Raw genomic sequence first — 16,920 nt, 5'->3', positions numbered from 1 at the left:
AGAATTTGTCTCCCTCCCACAAAAGAATTTTGAGAGTCAGATATCAATTTATCCAAAACCCCTCGAAGCCTATGAGCCAACACCTTAGCCAAAAGTTTATAAAGGCTGCCCACAAGACTAATAGGGCGAAAGTCTTTGATATTTACTGTATTAGTCTTCTTGGGGATCAAACATAAGAATGTGGCATTGAGAGATTTCTCAAAAACACACTAGCTATGAAAATCTTTGAAGAAAACCAATACATCCCCTTCTAAAACACTCCAGCATTTCTGATAGAAAGCAATAGTAAACCCATCTGGCCCAAGGGCCTTATCACCTTCTGCCTCCTTAAGAGCCTCAACAATCTCCTCCTTCTCAAACTCTCTCCAACATAGACCTCTCAGTTTCATCTAGACAAGCGAAATCTAACCCATCAACAATAGGTCTCCAAGCTTCCCGTTCCTGATATAATTTCTTATAAAAATCCACCACCTGATCCATAACATCTGACTCCTCCTCAAAGAGAATGCCATCCACCTCCACTCCCCTAATCTAATTGGTTCGCCTATGGGAGTTGGCAATTCTATGAAAGAACCTTGTGTTGTTATCACCTTCTTTGATAAAAAAAGCCTTGGACATTTGCCTCCAAGAAATCTCTTCCAAAGAAGCCAGAAAATCTATATCTGATTTAACCACCAATCTTCTAGCCCTGTCCTCTTGAGTTAACACCTGCATCTCTTCTCTCCTGTCAATGTCTAAGAGTTCAGTCAATAAACTCTTTTTTCTAAAAGCTACATCTCCAAAAACATGCTTGTTCCAATGCTTCAAATCCCTTTTGAGGGCTTTCAACTTACAAGCTAGAACGTAACTTGGAGGCCCCACGAAATGATAATCATTCCACCAATGACGAACCTTATCCACAAAACCCTCCACCTTTAACCACATATTTTCAAATCTAAAAGGGCTTTTCCCCCTCGACATACCACCTGCCTCCACTAACAAAGGACAATGATCCGATACCACCCTAGGGAGAGTCCTTTGAGTCACATCTAGGAAATGCTCTTCCCAATCTGCTGACATCAAAACTCTATCAAGTCTGGACATAGAAGGACTATCAGAGTCTCGAAACCAAGTATGTTCACCTCCTATCAAAGGCGAATCAATCAACGAATGTTTTGCAATGAAATCTGAGAAGTTAAACATAGTTGGACTAAAAGAATAGCAGCCAAGTCTCTCAGCCGGGTAACGGATAACATTGAAATCCCCGAACAAGTACCAAGCCCTAGCCCATCGTGATCGCACTAAATCTAATTCGCACCAAAGTCATGTAATTTTCTATTGTCAATGTGCATTTATTCTCAAATAAATAAAATGATGAATTTTTGAATTATGGTTTTCTTATTTATTCCAATAATTAAATAAGTGGCGATTCTATTGTAAAACCTTTAATCTAAAGGAAAAATGTAATCAATCGAACCTCCATTTTGAAAGACAATAACACACCTCCTCCCATTCACGTGGATTTGACCCAAATCAATCAATTTTAAAACGGGTTGGGGGGGGGGGTCTCTCACAAACACTATGAAGTATAAGAAATTGAGGTAAATAAATATGTTTAGCAAAACTAAACAAATATATTTAGCGAGATTAAATGAATATATATTAATCAATTTCCAAGTTAATATATTTAGGATTCAACATTAAAATCATGCCAATAAATGTACTAAGCAACATTATATGAAAATGTGTAGCAATATATAAATAGAGTAGATATATAAAAACTTATTTTAGTCACAAGCAAGCCATATTTTTCTTTTGGTCGAAACAATCATGAGATATGTGCAATAAGTCAAGCCCCAAGGATTCATGCTTGCAAGTGTAAATTGGCAGTAGCTACAAATGGATTTTAGCCTTATGTCACATTAGTGGTGTACTAAAGGGAAAATACAAGGAAATTAATAAAAACCAAGCTACTCCTTGTTATATATTAATTAAATAAGAGAGATAATAGGATATTGGTGAGATTGGGACAGAAAGGGCACTTGGGGAGTGCTACTAAATGAAGGAGAATTATTTTTGAGTTACTAATCAACTGAATTAGAGAAAACTTGTGTTTGGATTTCTCTAAGTGAAGTGGATGTTGAGTTTTTTTAGTTCACTAGCTTTGGTTTTTTGCAATTGATACATAATGTTTTGTGTTGAGCATATTCTCCCAGTAGAACATGTTTTCTTTGCACTCTACCCTTTACCCCCCATTCTCTTTTATGCCCTAAAGTGAAGGAGATAACTTATGATGATGGGTTAACTTGTGTTAGGTTAGTATTGACAAACCCATGACAAATTATGAGTCTTATTGATATGCAGTGTGCTTATTCAAGTTTAAGGTGAAAACTTAAGTTCAACTCTAGGAATGAATGGTTTTGTAAACATAACACCCTTTGTGATCAATTGAGACAAGCTCAGCACACCTCTCGATTGATTGAGAATTGGGAAATTTGATATCTTATGTGTTTTAATTAAGTCAGTATTGTGAGTTCAGAATGTTGGAGATATTACATGAAGTAATAATGGAAGAATAAGGTTAACACAAAAGACAAACAGAAAATAGATAACTTGAAGGCACTATATCGCTTTTCTTATACAATATTTGCCCCCCACACTATTGTGTTGGAAAATCTGGTTTTGTATCTCATACAAAACACACAGCGGAAGCAACAAACATGGATCTATTTCATTCATGATTGATAAGATACACTATGTAAATTTCAGAATTTAAGAACAAGATAGCGTACCTTGGTGTAGAGAAATTCAAAACAAAATATTAAAAATACTTGGGAACACTTTTAATCTTCACTCAAATTCCACTTTATGCCCAAAAAGTGTGGTATCTCAATCAGTTTCCAAGGGAGAATTATTGAATGGCTTCACTCACACATACACACCATTTCACAATGATGTCTCTCTTTTTCTTTTTCTCTTATAAAATTTTTTGTATGTTTCTTCTTTTATAACTAACTGATTATCTAATTGGGCTGGCTTATTGGGCCTTTCCAATTAGGCTTTAGTGTGTGGCTTGGAGTGGGACTAAAAGGGACCAATAAGACACTAGCTCCAATGAGCAATGAGCTTTTTTGTCAACTCTTGACAAGTCCAAAGTTATCATTAATTATATTTAATACCACTATATAAATATATTTGCACTCTAGGCCTTATTAATAAATTATATCCCAAGACTTTATTATACATGCAACACCTTCATAAAATATTTGAAATAATACAAAGTCATAAATGTAGACTGCCACTTTGAAGATTACTACATCTTAATCCTTGTGTACCCGGTTTAATCATTTAAGTTATTCATCATATATTTATGAAATCCAATTTCATAAATATATACTTTAGTATTTCCTTACTAAAGTGGTTAGGCCTAACACTCTGAATAACCAAACCCATTAAACTTATCTCAAGGGAATATTTTATATCTCCAGGGAATATTTTATATCTCCGAGATTATGAATTCCATTTTGAGAATATATGTTCCATCAATACTAAATGTGGCTGCCTAACATACTGAAATTTTGACTATTACTTTAGATCTCAAACCTGATATATCAAAGTAACCTACACCTTATGATCAGGTCCATTGTTCTCTCAGGATTAAGAGTTCATGCAAATAGAAGTCGTGAGATTTATTATTTATTTGACAGTCGTTAGGAGAATAATAATTTTCACAGCGGTCCATTTCAATATGTCTTAACTTTTAAAATATATCAACATACCAACTAGAAGTCTCCACTTCCATGATCAAAATAAATCATCTTAGTTGATATGTTATAGTTTTCGGGAATGAAATGCCTAATTTCATCACCAACTACGAACTATAATTCTGAGTTTACAAAAAACTTGTGATTTATATCTTCTGTGACTTTTCACATAAATCACATACTATGCATCTCATGGACTATATGATAATGTCAAAATATTCATGTTACCATTATTTTAGATAATAATAAAATAACTTTATTAATCATAACATTAAGTCATACATAATTTCATACATAGTATCATACAATAGGATTTAAGGGCACACATCCTAACATATTGTTGCTAAAGAGTTATCGCAAATTTGTCCCCAGTATACAACTAAGATATTGGGTTCTACAGATAGCAATTATGGAGAATGACCACAGGATTTCTTGTATTTCTTTCTAACTTACTATTCTGTGGAGTTATGTTTCATCAAAAGGTACGTATGGAGAGTTAAAATGATTCATAAAACCGTTAACAAGACTTAAAACCTCTTCAACCTTTCTGAACAGTCAGCAGAAATTTTTGCAGAAAATCTTGCTTCACGATTTTCGATCGGTCGAAAATTACTTTCGATCAATCGAGTGCTATTTTCAATTGGTCAAACAGGAATCAAACAGCGATCAAGACATCCAAAAACTCCAGGATTATTTTCTTACCATTTTCGATCGATCGAGCCAAAGTTTCGATCAATTAAAAATGTTGTATTTCGAATTTTCACTTAGAAAATTCCAAAACTTGAATTTTCACTTTATGAAACAATATTCTCCAAACTCAAACATCATTATTACAACCTATTTTTGTATATACCTATATATACAACAGTATATACCTATATATACAACACAGAATCCCTACGAAGTCTACTATATAATTAAAGACTCTTATGTGCATGACTTTAAAATAGCTAGTAGAGGCATAAGTCATGAAGTATTTAAAGAGAAAATCTTAGCCTCCATCCTCTGTATCGTGAGTTCAGAAGAATATTTTTTTTACGTAATTTCTCTTTGGTGAGATCAAAAAATTGAAGCCATATATAATCACCATCCTAGCATTTTTGTAGAGTTCAAATCTTCAAGAGGTTTTCAGAGTCAGTCAAATGTTTTGGCCATGAAGTAGGAGTGTGTCATGTGTTAGGCATCCAAATCATTGAAGAAATCAAAGGTTCTGAAGTTGTAAAACATTTCTATTGCAAGTCCATCTACTTGGTAGAGTCTAGGTAAAATCCATCTACTTGGTAAAGTAAATAAGAGACGCAATCTGATGATGAAGTAAAAAACTCAAGGAAAATTATTTAAGAGAAAAACCGCTAAGGGGGGAAGGGGAAAAAAAATTCCCCAATCAAACTTTTGGCATAATTAGACCTAATTTATAAAATTTTCTGCATAATACAATTAGGGTCTAAAAACTTTTCAACTTGTGAGAGTCAAATTCCCCTTATTTAAGGTTCTTTTGCAGGTGACAACTGGGTTGGACTTTGTGTAGTAAAATTTGCAGGTGGCAGTGGTTTTTTGAGAGATTCATCAAATCTATTCTTGCACCAAACAAAGTAGTTTGGTTGAACTAACTTGATTTGGTTTGTTTCTCCAAAAGGAATGATGTCTTTTGGACTTGCTAAATTTGAGAGATCACGAAAGTAAGCAATAGTTCAAATCAGGTTTATATCTTTTAGGGAGCGAGAGTAGTCTTATGCCCAACAACTACAAGTAATCTTTTATAATTTTTGAAGTTCTCCAAGCTCATTTCAAAGATTTTCAAAGGACATGAGATATATGAGAAAATACCATTTTATTCAACATGTTAGTAAGATTTTCCATGTAACTCAACTTGTGCACTGCTTAACTCTCACGGGATTGCAAGCATTCCAATCATATTTGTAAGGTTACTCATTCAGCCCAAGTAAGGTAGCATAAATGCCCTTTTATCCCTCCAAATCACAATTCTCATATCTTCCCTAAGGGCCTAATTGGATTGAAGGGATAGGGAGAGAGAGTGGAGAGAAATAGAGTAGAATTGACCAAAAATTAGACTAATTTCTTACTAATTCTACTTTATTCCCCCCCACTCTCCCTCAATTCAAATGGACCCTAAAAAAAATATATACGAGATTGGTCCATGACATTTATATGAAACAATGAGAGAAGCAAAGTTACAATTTAGATCAAATAAACCACCTCAAAAAATAAAATAAACTACCATATTGATTTTAATTGAGCCAAAAGAAATACAATTAGATATATGTCAACTATTTCTTATTATATGGTTGGGCACTTTTTAATGTTTATCTTGCATGAATAAAGCTTAATAAAAATACGTGATAATTACAGTAAGCCTACCTGTGGTATGGTCCGTTTTTATTTTGCCTACCCGTGGTTCAATTATTTACACTTTACCCACCTTTGGTAACTTCCATTAGAACTCTGTTACCCATATTTCCCTTTGCCGTTAGAAAAACAAATTTTTAAGAAAAAACAAACATAACAAAAATAAAAAGTTAAGGTTTTTGATTACTGAAGAACTTTTTCGAGAATAAATTGGAGGAATACAAATCAAATATAAATAAATAAAAAATCCAATAGCTTCCAGACCCATCTCTTTCGTTTATTTATTATTTTTTCTCCCTCTTCATCTCTATCTTTCTAACTTCTCCCTCTCTTCAAACCCAACCCACTCACGACATCACCCACAATCCACCATCAACCAAAAACGACGCCGTCGTAGTTGGTGGCTGTAGCGAAAATTTCAATTTCAATTTCGTTCCTCTTCGTCAAGTTCGAAGATTGCGTTGTGGGCAAGATGGCTTGGCGAGAGGGTGACTAGGAGAGAGATGGGTTGGTAAGAAGGAACATAGATGGCTGACCAAATAGAGAGCTTGGGTGAGCGTGAGTAGCTAGTTGAGGAAGACGAATGAATTGGATCATGTAGCAGCAGTGAACGGAGCAATGGTGGCGGTGAACGGAGCAATGACAAACGAATATTGCAGCAGTGCAAGTTCTAGCTTTGGCCATGGGTTCCTTCGCATTGAGTTTGGCTCCAACTGTGACTTTGATCCGCCTCTCTCTCTCTTCTATCTTATTTTCTTTGCTGTGGGTGTAGTGGGTCTGTGTTTGTGTTGCTAGGTGTGGTGGGTCTAGATTTTGAAGAGGGGTTTACTTTGGTTTTGGTTTGAGATTTGAGAGAGAATTAAGGTGAAGTCATGTATGATTTTTGTGAATAACTGAAAGTGTCTAAAAGGATTTTTGTGAAATTAGAGTAGAGTACTTTCAAGTGTAGGATTTTTGTAAATGTTTTTTAGGATTTGTGCGAATATGAAAATTTTATTTTGATTGATTGGCTCAAGACTGTTCATACCAAGAGCAAGTGTGTTCTTGAACCCAAGCTACAAAACCCCCCCTCTTTGATCTTGTTTGTTTGAATTTTTTCTGTTATTTTTTGTTTTTAGAGGAGAGACATAAAAGTAAAGATAAAATACATTTTTACCCTTGATTTTAGCAGAGGTAGGTAACGGATAAGTAACGGATTGAAGTTCAAGTAGACAAAGTGTAAATGATTGAACCACGGGTAGGCAAAGTAAAAACGGGTCATTTCGCATGTGGGTTTACTGCAATTATCTCTAGAAAAAATGTATCAAGTATGTCATTATTTCCGCTCCAAACGTGCAGGGCAATTAACATTTTTTTTTTTTTTTTAAGAGAGAGTTTCAATATATAGCATCTGTTCCTGATGATAACTCTTTATCATCAAACTAAGATACCAATTAGTTTTTGGTGTAGACGAAAATTGAACCCTAGATGTTTTATTCAACCATCAAAGACTTTATCAGTTGAGCTAGCTAGAACCCATAATTATCATTCATTCTTAATTTAAATGTTTAGCAATGAAAGGGAAATGAACTCTATTTTTTTGTTCTTGGCTGAAGAAAGTAAAGCACAATCAGCAATAAGAACAAAACGATTTGCTCCCATCATTTAGTGCTAATAACTCCCCAACTGCCAGTTAATAGTGTTACTAGCTGCATTTCAATAGAAAGTGCATAATTTACTACCAATTTCACACACACACACACCAATAAAAAAAATTCCCCTCCACAATCCATTCACAAATTGCACTTATTGTGAACAGATTGTAAGAGAAACATTGTGAAAATGAATTTAATGAAGTGGAAATAAGTTGACTTGGAAAATCATTTTCTCTGGACAAAGACTTACAGTTGGAGGTTTCGGGAATTCAATTTTCTCTAGTTATATTCCAAAAAGGTCACCGTGAATATGATTATTACATAGCCTATTTGAAACTAACAAAAACCATTCAACACAAAAAAGAAAACAGAGCATTCTGAAACATATATATAGCACATGATTGGTCATCCATGAAAGTGTAATCGGTTTCAATCATCTGATCATCTTCAAAGCACTAGGTTGAACAATGTGCTAGAAGTATGTAATAGAACAAATAACCATCAGCCAAAATGAAAGCAAAACATGAAAGCTTATTGTTTAACTAATTGAAGAAACAGATATACTCCATTCATCTCAAAAATAACTACTAATAAAGAGCCTACAACGTCATAGCTCAGCAGTGAACTCAGTACACCCTACATTCACACTCATATTGCCATAATTTCACCATAATTCCGCATCAGCAAAATCGATCCTGCAAAAAGCCCAACAGCACGCAGCAATTTCTGCAAAGGAAGAATGAACAGCTTCAATTAATAAACAATGTCTGATCAAATAAATAGATGTCGCATTGAGTATAAAAGAGTTGCTAATAAAATCATCTAAAAGTACAGAAATCCCCAGCATATTAGAAAAAGAATGACTACTTAAGGCAGCCATCCAATCATTTATAGAACAAAATAACAACAATTTGAACTCCAAAGGTGACCGCCTCTCCTTCAATCTCTCCATATAGTGCAAATAACACAAAGGAATTTCACCCCAAATATCAGTAGTATGATGTCTACCAAAACCTCCTCCCCAACACTCCAACATATCCAAGACCCTTTTAGCCATAACTCAATGTATCCTGAACAAACAAAACACCAGTGACAATGGATTATGAGCATAGTGGCAATGAAGGAAACCACCATAACAACCTTCCGTTAGTTCCTTTATGCCCCTGCCACTATTTCCTCCACTGCTACAACTCCAATAATCCACCATCTTTCCGTTACCATAGCCTCTCTTCACTTCATCTCTCTATTTTCACTAAAGCAATTGCATTACTATTCCAATTTCACCAGCAGTGGTAAACCAAAACAACAAATTTCCATTACTCAGATCAACCAATCCAGTCTAGATCCCAACTAAATGGAGGATTCAAACTCAACATTTATAAATATGGATGGTGGGACTTCAAGTCCAAATTTTTGTTCTCATCAACCAAACAGAGTAATTGATTAACTACATATTAATGATGCAACATAATATAAACATTACTCCCTCTGTCCTAAACCATATGTCCACCTTAAAAATCCAGCTTTTAAAGGGAAGAAATGCATTTTGTCTCAAATAGAAACCAAAAAAATTAGCCTCCTTAAGTTTTTTTTTTGGATAGATAATCAGGAAATTTTTATAAATGATAGAAAAATGAGGAATACAAGAAGTTCATGATGATGACAACAAGCAAAAAAAGGGACAAATAGCACAACAAATAGAGGGAAATCAGGAAACTAAGCTAAGGGAGGACAAAAACTCAAAGAGAGAAGAGCAATCAGTAAGACCCCAACATCGAGACCACTCAAAAAGACTATGATGGCATAAAAGCTTTAACTCATCCAACATCTTCCCTTTGTCCTCAAAAGATCGACGATTTTGTTCCAATCACACAATCCACATTAAGCACCCTGGAACCAAGTTCCAAATGTCCAAGTTGTGCTTCCCAAGCCACTGATGCCAGCAAGATAACAAACCCGCCACCAATCCTGGCATAACTCAAAGAATACCAAAGGCCTGAAGCATAGAAGACCAAAGGGAGTGGGTAACAGGAGTATGAAGAAGAAGGTGGTTAACCGACTCCCCATCATAGCAACACATACAACACCTATTAGCCAAAGGGCGGCCCTTTAGCATTAGATTATCCAAAGTAAGGATCCGACCATTAGATTAGCCAAATTTCTGCTTGTTGACGTTTCAAAGTGGACAACATTAAAGCATAACCTACATTGATCTAACAAGGAGTGACACTCTTCACCACATATTTAAAATTTTCCCAAATATATAAGCAGATACGAGGAACTAACATTCAATCAAACCAATCCCCTCCCCCCAAAAAAAGGGTATCCCAGATGTTGAAATAACTATGCAACACCATTTAGTCGTCATTTATACTTGATGACAACAAAGAAAACTCTCCACCACACACATTAGTTTAAATATACAATTCTACGATAGCTTATAAGTAAACTATGCTTATGTATCTTGAAGGATTTTAAATGTCAAATTTACAAAAGCATGGCAGCTGGATGTAAATCAATGCAACACAGCTTAACAGAATTTGTTCTTGTGTGATAGTGGTGCTACTTTCAGTCCATGTATTCCCTTGTATAGTAAAGCAGAATTATCATCATGTTAATAGCACATGATCGCAATACTCTCGTGAACGAGGCCAAAGCTTCTCTACTGAAACAGTTACAAAAATAAAACTTTCAATCATGAAAGAACAAACACTCTGCTTGTGTCAGTGCTTAGTTCCTTATATTTCGCTCATAGACAGAACCCAAAATTTTGGGACTAAGGCTTTAATGAGTGAACAAAAAGCTCATACCCATCATAAAATCAAGGGGAAAAATGCCAGATTTTACATGTCAATTAAAGCCTCTATCACTCACTCAAATGATGACAAAACCATTCAAATTATTAATGTAAAAACAAAGGGACACGTTGTAACAAAGTACTTGTCTTTTGTGCTATTCCTATGTTCAACTCAACTAAGTCATGTACTTTTGACTTGAACTGCAGTGATCTAAACTTAAGAAAAAAAAAAGAAAACTAAAAATTTAAAAATCTTATATTCGAAATTTTATACAGTCGTTTCACATCAACCAAACAAAGAATCCCTTATCGCAAAAAAAAAAAAAAAAAGCATAAATCAGCATCAAGAATGGAAATTTCAAAAAACTGATATTGAAATATTACAAAGATTGGAAGAGAATAGAGATTCAGAGAGAGAAAGAGAGAAGGATTACCATGTTGAGGGCCCACTTTTCCTCGTCCTGGTACTGAGATTGCAAGAAAGCTTTGACCTTCTCCACTGAAACCACTGAGTCAGCCATTGAAGAACAGAGAGAGAGAAAAAGGTTAGGGTTTTAGGTTTAGAGAGAGAGAGAGAGAGAGAGAGAGGGTTTTGTCTTTGACGGTAGAGAAAAGGGAGAAGGGTTTGAGTTAATATATGGACGAAATTACGGAAGTAATCTTCCTACCCAAGTATGGTCATTGGCTGAGGACTGTCATGTCAAATCACATCTAATTTTTTAGACTAATTGCAATTTTCCCACTTACAATTTAGGGTAAAATTTTATTTATTTATTTGAGAAAAGGGTGAAATTTTAATTTTATTTTTTAAAGTTTGCATATAATTTTTAAACTAAGTGCAATTTACCCACTTAAAATTTAGGGTCATTTTAATTTTATTCTTTAAAGTTTCAAATTTTGAATCTATAACCCTATTAGTATATATTATTTGGATTCAAGCTATTTTGTCAATGTGTTTCAACAAGGTGTTCATAAGATTAATTTGTCCTTTTGTAGAAATTGACCAAGACTTGAGGGGACAAATTGAAATTTAGTTAAAATAATATTTGACATGGCTTGAATTGTGTTTAAACTTCAAAATGACATAATTTTGGGAAAGAAAAAAAAAAAAAAAAAAAGACGTCTGTTTGAGCTTAAGTGGTATTTAATGGATACCTCATCATAGAGCATTGATGAAAGTACTTGAATCCAAATGAAACATGCTTTACTCCAAAAAAAAAAAAAAATGATACATGAGATATAGATTCAAATTTTAAAACTTTGGGAGAAAATTTTTAAATTATCCCAAACTATAAGGAGGAAATTAAAATTTATTCTAACAGTTAAGATTATTGTGTAAATCTTTTTTTATTTTTCCATTAAGAATTTAATATTTTAAGCTTGATGATTTTAAATTAAACCTCATATTTTCAGTAATTTCAAATTAAACCATATACTTAAAAAAAGGCTTCAATTCAAACAGAAACTCAATTATGATAATGTAATTAATACAAAATGTTTAAACAAAACTATATTATTTGATTTTAAAAAATAATACCATATATAAGTTGAAAATGACACAAGTTATGAAAGAAAGCTCTAGATTTTTCTTGTCTAAACTTTGCTATGAAAGAAAGCTATGTTATTGATGGGCCCCCACAATACATACTCAATCCTCGGGTATGTATTGTGGGGGCCTGAGGATCGCATATGTATTGTGGGGGGCCAAAGACCGAGGTTGAAGTTTAAGAGTCGCAGTGAGTGGTGCCACTTCCACGGCCCATGGGCCATGGGCCTAACGAAGAGAGTTGCTCGGGTGGATGAAAAGGTACGTCAAAAATACTCTGAGGCATACCAAGTGGAGACCAAAGGTAGAAAGGGGAAGTTTCTAGCTTAGGGTAGCTTATAGCCTCCGCATTGAATGCCCTGCTTCCTGGCCGCATTAAATGGTGTGCAACAATTTTATCAGCTGCATTGATGAGGAAGTGACCTAAATTGTGCAAGTCACAGTTAAGCAGGTTCCTTCCACCACCTTCTTCAAACAAAAAACGAGACAAATGTCATGAGAGGAGATTGGTTAGGTGAGAAATGGATGATTGAGATGCGAGGAAGGGAGGAATATATATACGAGAAAGAGGGACTGTAGAAAGGGACCGAGAAAAATATCAAGAAAGAAGAGAAAAACGAGAAGAACATTAGGAAGAAATATGAGTGAATAGTACTATTGATATGGGAGCTTTAACCTCCTCGGGAAGGCTTGTAGGGAGATTGGTTCACTTAACATACATATCTTGCATTTTTCTTTCTTGTCGGACTCTCAAATTGGGCCATTTATTTTGTTGTGTTGCTCCTTCTTTACAAATTGTTTGTTTTAGGCCATACATAAATTGATTCAGCCACTGTTCAAAGTGGGCCGTGGGCCTTAAGATTTTCTTGCCCTTACATTTATAATACTAGAAGTGCCTTGAAAGTTTTAGGTCTTCTAGTAGTGGAATATTGTGGAATGTCCTTTTGCATAGTTAGACGTCCTTTTTTAGAGTGTATTATAATGCATTTTTGTTTGCCTATGTGAAATGATGCACAATTTATATATATATATATATATATATATATATATATATATATATATATATATTCTCTTTGAAGGATCTATCGAATATTGAGCAAGTTTTTAGACATACATGTAAAATGTTATAAATTTTTTAACGTTTCAATGCAAAAGAATTTTAATATATGATGTCCATTCCGTGATAATTGCTCTTTATTATTACCTCAAGATATCAATTAGTTTTTGGTATGGACAATGTTAGAACTTCACATCTCTTGTTTGATGATAAAAAATTTTACCAATTGAGCTAATTGGAATTTATAAATGAAACCTTTTTTTAAGAGAAATATGCAATTTTCTTTATAAAAAAAAAAGGCACTTGTGATAATTTTTTTTTTTTAGAATCCTTATTACTTATTATGATAATTTAAACATATATAGCATTTTATCGTCATATATATTTAACTATATGAGTAATTCAAGTATAATAATCATTTTCCAAAATACAACTCCAAACGGTCCCTTGAAAGCTAAAGGAGAAGGAGAAATTTGCAATTAGAGTAACCAACTAGATGCTGACACGCGTACATCCCAACCTGAAACCAATCCATGACTTTCTTTGTCCATCATTCATTCAGCTGGGTGCTTTCTGAGACTCTCATTCGAACAAAACTCATCCACCACACGCTCACAACTCTACAGTGAAGGCACCAAAGGAGAGAGAGCATGATGGAGGCTATACCATCTTTTAGCAGCAGGGGAGTCCCTGTAATCAACTCTTCTACTAGGAGAAAGAATGCAAGAAAAGAGAATTATGCTACTTCTTCAACCCTTCTCATTAAATCCATGGCTACCCAGAAGCCTTTGCCATCAGCTGCCAAAACTGTTGGCTCTAAAAAGGTCAGTGCATCCCAACCTCACTATCTTCTGCTTGACTAAAAATGTTCCCAGCAGACTTCTTTTAAGGGATGAGTTTACCTCTCTCTTCAAAATTTACTTTTTTCTTTTGATAAGTAAGAAAAGATATATTGAAAACACTACAATATGCATGAATAACACAAAGTAGTCAAGAAGTACAAAAAGAGAAAAGGAAAAAAAAAAAAAAAAGAGCTAATGAACGAAGGGATTGAGTCGTGAGTCCCAAGTCCGAGAATAATTAAACCAAACTGTTGAAAGAAGCAAGCAACTGCTCATCGAAATTATCCACATTTTCAAATGTGCACTGATTACATTCCTACAACGGTACTAAATTTCAAATGTCTGACAAATGTTTCCCCAACCAATTCCTCTAACCAAACAAGAGACCAAACACCATTTTTTATATGACCTAAGAGACCCCAAAAGATCAAAAGATAAAACACCATAACTATTGAGTCTTCTCACAATGTATCAACAAATGGTCCACAATCTCCCTACAATAGTGGCACATGCAACACCAATGAGCAAAATCAAACTCCTTGTCCTTCTTATTATCCTCTGTGAGTATCTTATTCCAAACTACAATCCAAACAAAAAAAGAAACTTGCCTATGGACCTTCACTCCTCAAATACCTTTCCAAGGAGAAGTGATAGAGGAGGAACCTCGTAAAGCATTATAGCATGAGAAAATGTCAAAGGTCCCATTCTATTTCAAAGTCCATCTCAATCGATCATCATTTTCATTTAAAGGGCCAATATTTGCCAAAAAATGAAGAAAATCCATTGTAGGATCCTCCTCCCAATCATTCACATCTCAGATGAACCTCACATCCCAAGTCCTCTTTTCCCCTTCTCTCGGCCTAGTCAAGGATAACACAACATAAGCCTTTTTATCAATGGCTAGTCTATATAAAACAGGAAATTTTATTCAAAGAGGTTAATCCCCACACCACCAATCATGCCAAAATTTCACTTTATCCCCCACCCCAATCTCAAACCTAGTATGATAACTAAAATCTGAATATCTCTCCACAAACCACAACCATGAACACCCCTGCCCAAATTAAAAGTCCATTCCCCCCACTCTTTCCCAAACTTCATAGCCACCACCCTCCTCCAAAGTCGATTCTCCTCAACCCCAAACCGCCATAGCTGCTTTCCTAAAAGGGCTATGTTAAAGGTAGTCAATTTCCGTATCCCCAAACCACCGTTAGGCATAGGAACACAAACTTTATCTCATTCTACCATATGTTGCTTAGAGTCACCCCCCATATCTCATCCTACCAATTTTACATTCTTATTGGCCACACAAGTAGGAATGGTAAAAAGTGACAAGAAGTAAGTAAGAAGACTTGATAATGTACTCTTAATCAAAGTCAGTCTACCACCTTTGCACAAATACAACTTCTTCCACCCTGCCAATCTTCTCTCAAATTTCTTCAAGATAGGATTCCAAATATAACAAGATTTATGAGAGTCCCCCAGAGGCATACTAAGATAAGACATAGGTAAACTCCCAACCCTATAAGCTAGAAGCCCTGCCAAAGCATGCACATTATCTACCACCCAATTGGGACCATTTCACTCTTACAAACATTAACCTTCAAGCCAGTGACAGCTTGAAAACATAGAAGCAACATCCGTATATGAAGAATTTACTCCACATCTACATCATAAAACAAGATCGTATCATCTACAAACAAAAGATGTGAAACACAAACTCCATCCCCCCCCCCCCCCCTCCTCCTACCATTAGCCTTAAAACTACTAATTAAACCAGTCCCCTCCACTCTCTTCAACATCCTACTAAAGACCTCCATCATGATAAAAAAAACAACATAAGAGATAGCGGATCACCTTGCCTCAATCCCGTTGAGCTTCCAAAAAAATCAATTGGGGATCCATTTACCAAAACAAAAAACTAAACTGTAGAGATACAATGCGAATCTAGCCACCTACACCATCGATCACCAAAGCCCATCCTTCTCAACATATCCAAGAGTGCCTCCCAATTTACATGATCATAAGCTTTTTCAATGTCTAACTTGCATATAATCCCTAGAATATGACTCTTCATTCAACTATCCACGCATTCTTCTTCTTGAATTTGATTGCAGTGTATATGTTAATAAAGAATATTGTTACCATACTTTGTCAAATTGTTTCCTCCATACAATAAAAATGTTATTTGTTGTCAAGCAGAATACATTGGCTTCAGGGTTTAGACAACACTTGAAACAATTTCCTTAATAAATTCCTTGAGTGCATGTTAAACAATTTTATCATACACTTGTGTGTTCTTTATATTCTTTTATGTGACAATGCAGAATTCAACTGTTTTTCCCCTTGGAGAGAAAGGACCTCGGAGCAGCCCCTTAACAACTTCACCTCCGATAAAGCTACTAACAAGGGTAGAACAGTTGAAACTGCTAACTAAAGCAGAGAAAGCCGGCCTGCTATCAGCGGCAGAGAAGCTTGGGCTCTCTCTATCGACGATTGAGAAACTGGGACTCCTCTCTAAGGCAGAAGAACTAGGAGTCCTTTCAGCAGCTACAGATCCTGGAACACCTGGGGCTTTGTTGAGTCTCAGCTTAATTCTGCTGCTCTTGGGTCCCTCTTGTGTTTACCTTGTCCCTGAGGAATACCCCTGGGAGGTAGCATTGCAGGCTGTGGCTGTTTTGCTCTCTGTGGTTGGTGGTTCTGCATCTTTTGCTGCATCAAATCTTGTATCCAACTTGCAGAAAGCAAACTGAATATGGGAATTCCAACAATGTTTCCGATGCTTGCTATGGTTATCAGTTCTTTGTTACATAATATGATTGCTTAGGTATCGCCATATTACTGTTTCAACATTCAGTGATATGCCTTTGCATAATTGCATCAAATCACAATATTAGTTTTTCTTTTTCTTTTTTAATTTCGTTAAAAGAGCAA

The 16,920-nt window shown here is 35.1% G+C and overlaps 3 protein-coding genes across 3 annotated transcripts; 1 reads left to right on the top strand and 2 right to left on the bottom strand.

The window, feature by feature from the left end:
* Positions 1 to 531: 531 nt before the first annotated feature.
* Positions 532 to 1,182, bottom strand: LOC142632770 (uncharacterized). The gene has a single exon (XM_075807114.1). It carries the CDS (start codon positions 1,180 to 1,182, stop codon positions 532 to 534), a length of 651 nt encoding a protein of 216 aa, XP_075663229.1.
* A 6,911-nt stretch (positions 1,183 to 8,093) lies between these two features.
* LOC142631519 (mitochondrial import receptor subunit TOM5 homolog) lies at positions 8,094 to 11,169 on the bottom strand. The gene is made up of 2 exons (XM_075805685.1): positions 10,976 to 11,169; positions 8,094 to 8,470 (listed from the first exon to the last, which is right to left on the bottom strand). Exons 1-2 carry the CDS (start codon positions 11,060 to 11,062, stop codon positions 8,393 to 8,395), a joined length of 165 nt encoding a protein of 54 aa, XP_075661800.1. The 5' UTR covers positions 11,063 to 11,169; the 3' UTR covers positions 8,094 to 8,392.
* Positions 11,170 to 13,652: 2,483 nt separating this feature from the next.
* LOC142630872 (uncharacterized) lies at positions 13,653 to 16,900 on the top strand. Its single transcript, XM_075804927.1, has 2 exons — positions 13,653 to 13,968; positions 16,314 to 16,900. The coding sequence occupies exons 1-2, from the start codon at positions 13,795 to 13,797 to the stop codon at positions 16,737 to 16,739; spliced, it is 600 nt and encodes a 199-aa protein (XP_075661042.1). The 5' UTR covers positions 13,653 to 13,794; the 3' UTR covers positions 16,740 to 16,900.
* The last annotated feature ends 20 nt before the right edge of the window (positions 16,901 to 16,920 follow it).

Source organism: Castanea sativa, chromosome 4 (genome assembly GCF_040712315.1).
Source record: "Castanea sativa cultivar Marrone di Chiusa Pesio chromosome 4, ASM4071231v1".
NCBI classification, from domain to species: Eukaryota; Viridiplantae; Streptophyta; class Magnoliopsida; order Fagales; family Fagaceae; genus Castanea; species Castanea sativa.
This window is presented reverse-complemented; position numbering and strand designations above follow the sequence as displayed.